Below are 12,906 nucleotides of genomic sequence, written 5' to 3' on the forward strand. Positions count from 1 at the left end.
CGTTGCTGCAAATTGGGGCCAACGGAGGTAATAGAGTTCCGCGCGTGAGACTCGTTGACATTTAGCAAGATTAAGCTTCGTAACATCGACGGAGACACTTGTGAAGTTATTTTCAGAGGCTCTTGCATGGAAAATTGACGACGATTCCAATGATTGCAATGGCCGCATAGTTTAATTAGAATTTGGAAAGACTTGGTAAACGCTGTATCAAACAGAATTTATTCATTTAGAATTACATCTGGTGTTCATTCCTATTAATTTCATATTTTAACAGTGGTAACTTAATTGTATATTACGTGAATTATATTTTACCTTGCCAGATGTAAATTATTTTCTGGTTGCTTGTAAGGTTATGTAAGAGAAATTGTTTAATATCTCGACTGAACAATGGATAATTGAACTTGCACGATTATCAAGTGTCTCTGTAAAGAAAAGATGCACTTTCACAGAACTTTCTCAACAAACTTCACAATGACTGTTTTTAATGAAATTAATAAAAGTACTGACTTATGCAGAAGCCAATGAAACTATAAATGATGAGAAGACGTAAAAATATGGAGCAGTAGTATACACATAACTAATACCATAATTAGAAATATAATAATCCAATTATTACTCTGATCTAAGAGAACCAGTAATAAAATAAAGACACGAAAAATGTTCAAAAAATGAGAGTGTGGGACTTGGAACGTTCAAGCAGTATCGACCTACGACACTATCAGTCCTTGCTGCAACGTATCTAGAGATAAAATGCTCGACGTCGATAGCCGCTGAGAGCGACGCAGTCTGAATGCATACAGGGCGCAGTTGGTTGCAGCAGAAGTGCATACATCGTCTGGCCGCGGCTAGAGCACACGGACGTTCCAGGGGAAGTGGACCAGTGGGTTTTTCGATAGGTAAACAGGTGGGCAGACGGGACAAGATCCGTGGGACTGTTATCGGGGAAATATTGCAGCCACGATAATGACGGTGAGTACAACGACGTCGCGAGGACACTGCGACAACTGTGCAATGGCCCTCGATAGCCGCCCGGAGAGATTACCGCACTGTGTACTTCAACCGCGCGGAATCTTTGGAAATTTTTACTAGAAAATGCTTTACCGTTCCCAAGACCAAATCGGAGTGCATTCGAGCCTCGTGCGCGACTGAGCATTCGCGATAGTGTGATAAACGCGATTGGGTCTGTAGACATTGATAAGAGACGTTTTTACACGAACGTCATTGATAATAGCTTATTTGAAATTTGCATGTTACCTTGAATACATTTATTAGATTTTTGTATAGAAAAATATTTAATTATCGAACATATGTTTCATCTTTTTCCTTAAACCTTATTAACATTAACTTTTTCAAACTCTGTTCGTTCATTCGTACATATGTTAAAGAAATATATACTTTTTCATACGAAATATATTAATTTATATTCACTGTCACATTACAGATATTTTTTTTTCGTAATGAATTAAAATTTGGTCAATAATTTTGAAAAAATAAAGAAGATCGAGGAATAGATCTTTATATCTTGAAATAAACTTAAAAACTTGTAAATAACTCTGCTGAGTCTTAAAGTTATCCCAAAGTGGTAATACTCGATATTGATCGAACATAACAAACTTGTGGAAGAGTTAAAAATACTTAAGACTTTTTGTAAATACCACAGAACATCTCCAAGGTGGGAAAACAGCCTTCAAAGTTACGAAGTAAAAATGCATTCAGTTTTAATCATAGGTTACTAAGTTTTGACGGGAGATTTAAATTGAAAAATTATACACAGTGTCCATATCATTCAAATAAAGTAGCAGTGACTAAGGACTTGTATACTTTTAGCATTGACACTCCTAAAGTAGATAATGTTACGTACTTACACCACTTTTAGTTAAATTATGATACCATTTCTGGTCTATAATCCTCATATAATATAGCGCGGGTCAAAAATGACTTTATAAAACGAACCAGTTTTAAGGCACACCATTTCATAGCCATATATCATTCGAATCATTAAGACTTTTTGCTCGTGAAACTATCGCCGCCAGAAGGAAATGTGGTCTCGCTTTCACGATAATTGGATTAGTTGCGAAATAATAGGAGCTCCAAGAGCGTGACAAATCGTAGAGATTTTACATAGCATTTCGCGAAAGCGATTCATGTTCGTCTGATGGAGACGCATAGTAAATGTCAGATTTTCAATTGCATGCCTCGGTATCGCTTTTCGCGAGGTCGAGCTACCGATATCGCGCTCAAGTACCGGGGACATTTTATTTGCTTCGAATTCCTGCATTTACGAACAGTTCTATGTGTCTTTAATAGCCCTGGAAAAATTGAAGTTGATCGTAGATAATACGAACTCTTTTATCAACCCTTTTTTGTGCGAAACTTAATTTCTTTATATAATTCAGATCGTATAGAATAAACTGACATTCGATTAAATATTGATTTACATAAATCATCACTGTAGTTTCATACCATTGTAAAAAATTCAAGCAAAGAGCGAGGATCAAGATTTTTCCGATCGATAGCGTCCGCGCGTGTTCGCGGATTAGGCACGAAATAATGGCGGGACGGGGCAAACGGAGAGGCTCGATCCGTGGATTTCTCGGCGCAGAGGATTTTTCGATGCATTCACTACCTTTCGAATGTTTATCGTAACTCGCATCTAATTATTTTCCACTTCGTGCGAACGGACCGACTCGTGTGCTCTATCTACCGTGACGCCTGGAGAAACGTGTCGAACATGAGCGCGAGACGTCGTCTTATCGAGCGACTGTAAAGTGTGTGCCTTTGTCGAGAGCGACGAGTTCCTCGAAACTTTAATGTTTCGATCGGCACACGGATAGCGACGATTGCAAACTACAAATTATTCGAGGCACGCGACAAACGGCGCGGCGGACTTTTACCGCTGGAAGAAAGTCGCTTATTGTTTCTAGCCGAGGGAAATCAAATGCTGACTCGGGACCTCGGCGTCTCGTGATCTCATGATTATGCATAACTTCTGATACCTTGTTTCACGATCGTAGAAGCTATAGAGTCGGGTTTATCGTTATTTCTCGTGATAATTAATTTTCTGGGGAATTGCTTCATCGTATCAGAATTTTTCTCTCACTTTAGCGGACAAGTTTATTTGCTGTTTCTGTTGTTCCACGATAGTTTAGGCAGTATTGCTCTGTAATAGTTTAGCTGTCTCACCTTGTATAGAAGAGTGACCAAGTGCTTAACAAAATTTCGTTTTCATCGATACATTGACCTCTGCAAGCTCTGTTTAGTTTCAAATCGTTCAAATATGAGATGTATCCGTTTGATCGTTGATATCATCTACGAACGTCACTCGATTATCCTGCTCGACAGTGGTAATTTAACTAATGCGATTAAATTGACCTAAGCTGATATCTAGGTCGGCGCGATTAGAGGGAAACACCGTAGCACGAGATTAATTTATTACAGTGCTCTAACCCCCTGAACAGTTCCTCGCGATTGTCGTTGAGTAACGCATCTTCCGAAGCTATTTTATTCATGTGAAATATGAAGACGTATCACGGGAGTGTTCATGTTTCAGAATGTCTCAGTTGCAAAAGATGCAAAACTGGAAATGAAGATATACAGGTGGTATACTCGAGGAGAAAGTAATTCCTTTTAGTTGCCGGGTTCACCTGTTGCATTTGATATCTGATCGAAGATCCATCAACTCTTCGTAATAGCTCCAAATTATATTGAGAGAAAATATTTAATAATAGGCTTGTACTGTATCTTGAAACAATTTATAATGTTCAATAATTTTTTCTATAATTAAATTGTAAGAAAGTAATCTTCATTGTTCTCTTCGATATCATATTGGATCGTTTAATTTTACATTTTCTTTTTTCGTAGATGCAAGAAAAAACATAATTCAGTTTGGGAAAATTGTTTTCTCCAATGTAACGTTTGTCATACTTTAGGTCCTTTTCTTGATCTATCCTTTACACGTACAGAAACGCGAGGTTGGGCTCCCTACAATTATTTCAGTATAAAGGTATCCAATATTTGTATTCCCCTTAGATTGGTTTCATCGCTATCGAAAGCGTAATCGTACCAAACACCACTGAAATCATACCTACATAACCAAGCAATGTTTCCAATTTCAATTCAAACAGAAGAAAGAGTTGCTCCAATTCTTCTTAAACCGAATTAAATTAAGATTGCGCGCTCAGTTAACGAATCTTTTCGCGAACTGGATTCAGATCTTGGTAAACCAGTGCACAAGATTCACGGTCGTTCCTCTTATCGCGTTTTTTCATGGAATTCAACCATTAATCCTAAACGCAGTTGCTCGTTTCACGTTCAGTCCGCAGGAAGTCTCGTCTCCTAAAGGCATCTAAGACGCGCCGCTCGCGGATGTATCGCCGGTACATCTGTTTTTCCCCTGTTACGCTATAAATTAGACTTACGATTAGAAAGTTACAAGTAGCAATGCGAACATGCCCTAACGAGAGAAACTCTCTGTCGATTCGTGTGACGAGTGGCGAGTTTGCGGATTACACGTGTCTCTTTGTAGGAACAGGCTAATGACAGACGGATGCCATGTTTCTGCTTTGGAATTGAGACCGAATACTCGTCGTCGTAGATGGAGAAGATGGTGCTCTTATTTAGATTCGTGTTCGCAGATTTGGATTAATAGGCGCGTGCCTAGGATCCATTTCCGTTTACCCTGTTACGCTATAAATTTGCTTTGAGATTAGAAAGCTAGAAGCGATAGGTGCCTGCCCCTATCGAGCGAAATTTCATCGATTCGCCTGGTAAATAGTAGAATCACTTGGCGCGCGAGTTTAAATAATTGTACGTTAGTCGGAGGGAGATTTTCACTTGGTATTATGAGATCTTCGTGTTCCGCATACTTCGGTACCGTGTGGGAAATATCACAGATAGAAGATAAATATACGGAATTAATACTGCGGATATGTATGGGTGGCTGGGAATCACAGTGGTATTATTAAAAAATTGAGCACATGCTGAGTGAAATCATGGTGTAGGTCAATTTCTTATATGTCTTTTACTTCCGTAGGGCGGATGTAAATCAGTGACCACATTTTTATACGTTTCAACTCAAAATTGGTATTCATTACCTTTTACAACCAGTATCCCTGTCGATGGCCAACAAATTAAGAAGAAAAAATCAGCGCAATTCAATTTCTTCACCAGTGTGTACCGAAATCCCAGATGGGTGATGTCAGAATAGAATTCAGGTCACTTCGGTACTCTCTTCGAGGTTGTCACGTAGTTATCTCTCCACTGGTTTCTGAAACTGCTGACACGGATCCTGTTTATCACTCCCTCTCACTGTTTCCCGTTCTCGCTCTCTATGTGTTCAGAGGCGAGCACAATTGGAGATAGATAATATCGCTCAATTCCTGACACACCCACCTGTTCCTTAAACTGCCACTAGCAGGTGGTAACTTGAAGAGAGAAGTCCAATACTTACATCAGACACGATGAAGCTTCGAAGGGATGTAATCCAATTCTCAAAACCAAACCACCAAACCACCCCCTACAAAAACCATCTCATATTCCCAGCCTCCCTAAGTACATCTTTCTTTCCTAAGCATAACGTTCTAACTTGGCTAGTCAATACAGGACCAGCAACAATTCAGGGAAAGAGCCGAAAATCATCATAATTGTCCGAAGCACCCTCTGCAAAGGCCATCTCATGTTTCCACCCTTCCTAACAAGCGAACAATGGACACATGCCGATTTTGATCAAACTTATGTGGGAGGTAGTTCTCGAAAAAATACATGTAACGTATTTTTTTTTTATTAACGGCAATCGTCCAGACTGAAGGGGTGAAAACAGCCCCTAAAGTGGGGGGTGAGAAACATGTTTTTTTAAATTACTTGGAAACTACAGGAGCTAGGACAATTTTTTTTTAAATTAAGCGTTTTTGAATGGATAATTCACTCATGCCAGAAAAAAGTTGTTTATCTATTTCATTTAAATAATATATATTTTTTCAGTTCATTTGAACGGTAGAAATGAAGTTAACCAATGTTTCCATTGCAATATCGGTCTAAGTATATCTTTCTTTCCTAAGCATAGCATTCTAATTTACCTAGTCAATACAGGATCAGTAACGCTGCAGCCGTAAGAGATCTCCAGAGGAACGCGGCTCTCGTCTGAAAAGATTCCGCAGAAGGCACGTGGCGAACGGGGCTTTAGTTGAAGGGTTACACACCGGTCGGGTTGGCATTTCTCATTAAAGGCGACCGGCGCTCGAGCGGGGAATGTCTCCGGGCATCCTCGTAACTCCTCGCCCGTAACTTTCCTTCCTTGTTCCGCGATAAATAACCGCTCGGTACGGTCGCGCCTCCGCTGCGCTCCGGCCAGCCTCGGTGGACGCTAAGCAAGACCGAAGGGACAGGGGGATGGGGGCGGGAGAACGGGGTGGAAAGCCCGGTATCACTCTATCACCGCTGCCTTCCTTCGGGGTAAGGCGATGTGATCGGATTATGGCTCGCGGACACGCTTAATGCCTGGCGAAAATTTATGCGAACGCCGCGGCATACCGCGCGCGGCATTCGCGAATAATTATGCGGGTCACTCTCGAGATTATGTAAGCGGAGCGTTCTTTCATTTTCAACCCGGCTCGTGGACTCTCTCTTTCTCCCACCAGCCCTACCCTTGTTTCCTCCGTCTGGCTACCTCACTTCCTCGATCTTTCTAATCTCATTGTTTATCGTTTCGGGGCACGTCTGGTCGCGCTTGGCGGATTCAGCGGCTGGAGGATATCAATGGACGGGGCTACTTGCTTCTATTTGTAGGTTTTTCGTGTAGGAGTTTCTGCTCGGCTGATTTGTGCCCGCCTGAAGCACGGCTGACTTTCTTGGGCTCTAGTTGTGAGACTATTTCCTTCGAGGCGAAGGATACATACCTCGCCTCGAGTGCCCTGATGCGTTTCTGATGCCGCGCAGCGAGTTTTAGTCGATGGGGCAGGGGAATCACTGTTCCTAGAAACATTCCGCGGGAGATAACTCGTATTCAAATTCCAATTTTGCGGGGCAATCAGTAATTTCTTTCTACTCGCGTGTCCTGGTCCAGTTTAAGTGGATAGAGAGTAGGTGCGCTGGAAACATTAGGAATGGACGTGGTCTTGCACTTCGAGTGGAATCTCTCAGGGCTATCTGCATTCAAACTTTCATTCGGGATAATTCGTTGTTGGGATAATATTACTATTTATGTCTATAGAATAGGGAAATATTGGAAGCGTCACAAGTGATAGACTTCTAACTACATTGTGGAAAAACATCTTGGATTTGAATTCCAATTGAGTCGTCTAGAATTCTGTTTCCTCGAGTCTAATATTCCAGGCTAACTATTGGGTTGTCCAGAAAGTTCGTGGAAATTTTTAAGAAAAATTCAAAGGCATATTTGAATTTTGATGTATATTTATTGATTTACATACAGTCAGTCGCATAAGTATTCGTACCCTCTACGTCTATTGAAGACATATTTCTGAATTAAATGATAGGTTTGATGTTTCCAAATCAATATTTTATTATGAATATGTACATGAATAAACTTTAGACATGTACACATTTATAATAAAAAATTTATTTGGAAACATGTCATCCATCACTTAATTCAGACAAACTTCTTCAATAAACATAGAGGGTAAGAATACTTATGGAACTGACTGTAGGTACCATTTTGTTCCACAACCTTTCCACCTTTTAAGGGATGTATACATGTCATTTGTTGTCAACCATTTCGATATATTCAAACCTGTACCAAACAGATCGTCATGGACTTCCAGGAAATCTAATAGATTGAGTTGAACAGAAACGTTGTCTAACCTTCATATTCACTCTGCAGAAGGCAACTCAGATAAGAAGACAGAATTTTGGATCATGGTTTTATGACTCTCCTCGTGTTTGAGATCCACCGTGGTAGAACTGAAGGATGTTCATAAGATAAGAAGCTGGTAATGAATCATGGATACTTGATTACAGTTATTAAAAGCAATCGACTAATTTTTATTAGACTGCATTAGAAGCTTCTTATCTCGATATGTGGGTCAGCAGAAAGTGTTACTGGGAATCTCAAAGATGTTTAAGAAATCGGTTGCAGTAGGTTTCATTCGATCAATGAAATTATAATTCGTTTAGAAATGAGACTGCGAAATCTATTAAGAATAATATCCATGACTTATTATTAATTCTTGTAAAAAAATTGAGCTTCGACCCGTTAAATACCGAAATGAATGAATAAAATGCACGCTCCATATCGGAATATAAACTTCCAACATGGAAGAGTTAGAAAGTTCGCAGAAGCGACTTTTCTGAAACGGAATCGACGCGAATCCTCGTGTTCTCGGACAGAGAGCGAGAGTGAGAGAGTGGGAACGTATCGTTCGACAAATTCCTCGCTTGTCAGAAGGATAGTTTGAAGAATACGTCTATAAATCGTCGGCACTTTCGCGGGAGAAATCTTAAAATAAGCCCAGGACTCGGACCTCTATCGTCCGGCTCGTTTTGTTTTGAGGCAGCGTTTGTTGAGTCACTAGTACGTTATGCGGCGATAAAGTGTCGCAATACATCAACCTGCAACAAGTTATCGCCGAACAGGCAGTATTTCTGCCGACGATAATTACTCCTGAACCAGGCATCGTTATTGCTAGGGTAGCAATTAGTTCCACATACATGAACGATTTCTAATTGGGACTCCATTAAATACCTGCGCTTTATTTATTTCCCTTTTCGTTCAATCAAATCGCGGTACGCGCAATCGTGCACCGGCAACAATTTCCATGATGTAGACAACAATTGATTATTCCTTTTTGCCTGCGAAGGCCCTGGGTAAAAGTTGTTATTCGTGAACGACTTCCGATCGATTTTTTAGTTCGGAGTACAGGTTAAACGACAGGTTTTAAAAGAACGATGATTGATTACAGATTGCTTGATTTTAATTCTAAAGGCACGGTACTTGAGTGGTAGGAGTTTTCGAGGTAACCAGAAGGGCGGATTTAGTGTTAATTCGATCATATTCATCATGAATTTTCGAATGTCACTTTTTGGTTTTTGTGTTTCGTGTTCCCAAATAAATGCATTAGTGATCATTAATTAAGAAGCTTTCCTGTTCGCCATCTTGCTAGGTCTGCGCGTATATTCTCTTTGCCCCTCGATCTTCCACCAGTCCTTGATAGGCCGTGTTCGATCGCCGTTTATCGGGATATAGAGTTAACGGTAATTCTTAATTATGAATCTGTCGCTCATCATCGTTGAATAACTTTATCGATAAGCTCGTATTTTTGGGAAAATGCGCATTCCATCTGCGTTCGATCGAATTACTCTAATTTCGAACGACTGGTCTCAATTGCATGGTGGAAAATTAGTCGATCTATCAAGTGTTTCTACAACGATTTAAGTATCATTCCAGTAGCTTCATTCTGCAGTATGTTGCAACGATATTATCATTGCAAAAATTCAAAGAGACCAGAGGGTACCTATTTTATAAACAATATATCAATTTGCTATTACTGGTGCAGTGAGCTTGAATGTAATTGGTGGATCAAGGCCACCGTTTGCAAGCCAGATTTGTCTCTTTACTTTTGTTTGCCTCTCTGGTTAAAACAGAGAGGGTATGACTGCAGGTTTGCGCAAAGAGTCGAGTGGTGGGGTAAACCACTCAATGGCCTTGAGCGACCCGTTGATTTTGATTCGATTAGATATTGTAATGTACGCAATGGTTGCTCGCAGTTAGCTCTATATTATCTCGGATAACGATTAGAGCTGTCCACAATATTTCTCTTTACATTACGCTAAATGTAACCTTGCACCTCATTGTTTCTATTACGTAGAGGTTGAGTGAGTATTGCATTAGAGACTGGCACACAGTTTCTCTAGGTCGCCACAGTTGAAGAAACGTAAACAATGGTGGCAATGACTCTATCGCAGTCAATTGGAGTTAACTTTGCTAAATAGAAAATTGAGTATCGGCCATTTTTGCATGTGTATGGAGGAGCGATATATCTCTCCTTGGCACTAAACGGGTTAATTATGCGTTTATCGCAGTATTATGAATCGCTCTCAGTCTTCTTCTTTCCGTTGCTCCATAGTTTTAATAATGTTTACACTATTTCTTACATTCATTTGTATATCTGTTGGGGCCCCTTGGCCCCCTACAGCTCGGGTCAAATTGAATATCTAATCGTCAAAAACCCATCTGCATCTTCGGCTAGTTCGCAACGAAGGGTTCTGTTTCTCGGATAACACGTTCCGTTCCATGCTAAAACCACGCAGTCAACATCCATTCTCATAACGGCCAACTGTCCTCCGCGGGTACAGGTTTCAAAGGTAACAAAATATGATAGCTGGATGCGAGTCAAAGCGGATCCTAGAAAGCGGCTTAGAATGGCATTAAAACTGTCCATCGACGTTAAATATTGGCGCAATTAAGAGAGCTCGTAAACAAGATAAGAGCGCGACCATGGTTGTATTATTTATAAATTGCGGGCAGAATTTGTAGCAAGTGTCTTTTTTTCTTTCGATGCTCGCGAGATACATATATCCATTAGAGGAGTCGATAAATATCGACACTCCTCGGGCAGCGTCGCGCACCTTGCACGAGAGTCTCGTCCGTTGATGTGGAAAAATCGTTCGATACAGATGGAAAACGGCACACGGAGCTGGTTCTAGGAAACGCGATGTAATCGAGTGATTTATACCGGCGATAGCGCGGAATCTGCTGGCATGTTCGCGATTTGACAAAAATCGTCGCCAGACTACACGAACGATATAAATCAATCGGTGATATTATAATCAAGATTCCGCTGTGTTGTACATCCGTGTACGCTATTTGTCTCGCGTAAGTGCCTGTCAACCCTGATAATTGTTTCACGATTATTACACGCGCCGCGGCGGTCCAGAAAAGTGGAACGGCTTGCAACTACGAATCAACCTGACAGAGGTACGAAACGTCCGGTTTCTTGGTTTAAATGAAGTCACTTTGTCTCGTCCAGTCGGTGATACTTTGTAACATTTTCTAACTTAACTTTAATTGCATGATTTCATCTCTAACTTCGGTTTTCTTTGATGAATCGTTTACAGAAAGGAATTTGTGTATTATATGAGCCATTCACTGCACAAATCGATGAATTCCATCGATACTGATGGGCACGAGACGAGACGAAACGAGATTTCTACGATCTCGTTCTTGATCTCAAAAAATCTCGAAACATGCATATCGATCTCGAATGTTCGATAATTTAGAATATATGATCTCGATCTCGATCTCGATCTCGACGAGATCTTGACGTGATTTCGACAAGATTGGCAACAACAGTTCAAAATATACCAATATCTGTTGTGTTATTACGAACGATATACAAGTTTTCCAGTTCTTAGATTATACGAGATTAAAGATTACATACCTGTTAAAAATTAAACCAGGCAAACAAGCATAATCTTAATCGCATCAAGAGATAAAGTTACTCAAGATAAATATCATTTCTCAATACTCGGTAGTTTTTCTATAAAAAAAAGCCTCGAAGAGCTACTGCTCTCACCTTACCCGATTCACAGAGAAACTTTCTATTCGTAATAAATTTTTCCAACGGACTTAGGGCCAGGGGGCAGCCGTGCACGGTGAGAAGTATCGATACTTATCGATAATTCTAATGGCCACCCCGTGATTACGGGGGTCGACGATGAGTTACGGCCGCGGGCGTGTATCGTCAAGAGTTGCCCGTTCCTCTTGCGGCTTCCACTCGTTTCGTAACACGGTAACGCGCGAATCGTGCCGCAAATTGACCGATTGGAACTCGGCTAGCAGGTATAACGGCTACTCGCCGCTCGATCGATCGGGATCGATCGCCCCGTGCACGCGCGCGCGCGCGCGCACCGGCTTCCTATACGCGAGGGATCCATACCAGGACCGCGTGATCGAGCCTGAAATCGTTCTGCACGTGCTGCGATCTCCGTGAACGTGTTCCCGCTGGGAAGGAATTACTCTCGCGTCCAGATAACCCCGTCCATCGTCCCATGAACGCCTTTTTGCGTATTACGACAGATCTTGAGTCGTCCAGAAACCGAAACTGGGTCTACGTAGTCTCATTATTAGGCTAAGTAGAGTTAAGAACGATCTAGATGTGAATTGTGAAATTTAAGGAAGAAATTGTAATGGGATTGTATTAATGATTAGACGAAACTAATCATCGTGTGGGGTTTTGGAAGATTGTTTATTTTAAGGTTTGATAAGTTGGTCTGGAAAGGTTTCCGTTGTCCTATGTTTTTAATGGGGGCATCGCGAAAGATTTTTCAGATCCTCCTTTTTCAAAACTATAGAAGAAGCTGTTGATTCATAAATATTACTATAAGTGAACTAAATTCGAACATAGAGAGTGACTATTTCAGTCTGCAAAGGACTGCTTTCACTGTAATTCCGCTATCATTTCATGCAGACATCGCGACAGTTACTGCTCGCTATCTTAAATGCAGTTACCCACATAGATCAATTACCAAACATTTCAATTATTGCTAAGACCGCGTCTTCCCTGGCCAAGATCTCATCGTTTACGTAGTATCGCGTGCAAGCATCTCTGCCACGGAAAACAACCAGAAGAGGAAGTGACTCGAATAGAGTGGGAGCAAGTCGAGGGGATAAGAAACCACGCGGAATGGACTCGTAGTTCCCGACGACATCATTTAATCACGGTTTCGCTAAATACTTCTCGAAGCGTCCAACAGCCGCATTAGAGAACGTTAAGGGGATAGCCTGGTGGCGAACTGCAGGCTTCGGCTAGTTTGAGGTTTCGTGAAAGAGGTGATTACTTAGCAGGACGTTGGGAGTTGCCGTAATCGGATCAACCCGAAGGTGCTTGGAAAGTCGACGACGGAAACTCGTTGCGTGTTCCTGGGGATTAGGTGCGATATACGTCCAACTTATCG

General features: G+C 41.1%; 1 protein-coding gene across 5 annotated transcripts in view; it reads left to right on the forward strand.

Annotated features, from left to right (window-relative positions):
- LOC128891336 (stAR-related lipid transfer protein 13) overlaps nucleotides 1–12,906 on the forward strand; it is a 360,751-nt gene that overhangs the window by 56,899 nt on the left and 290,946 nt on the right. The window contains exon 1 of one of the 5 annotated variants that reach the window (XM_054150744.1): nucleotides 949–969. The exons of the other annotated variants lie outside the window; for them this stretch is intronic. Coding sequence (XP_054006719.1) covers nucleotides 964–969 — 6 coding nt within the window. The 5' untranslated portion in view covers nucleotides 949–963. Of the gene's footprint in view, nucleotides 1–948; nucleotides 970–12,906 lie in introns of those variants that run through there. 5 annotated transcript variants of the gene reach the window in all.

Source organism: Hylaeus anthracinus, unplaced genomic scaffold (assembly GCF_026225885.1).
Source record: "Hylaeus anthracinus isolate JK02 unplaced genomic scaffold, UHH_iyHylAnth1.0_haploid 12001, whole genome shotgun sequence".
In the NCBI taxonomy this organism is placed as follows: domain Eukaryota; kingdom Metazoa; phylum Arthropoda; class Insecta; order Hymenoptera; family Colletidae; genus Hylaeus; species Hylaeus anthracinus.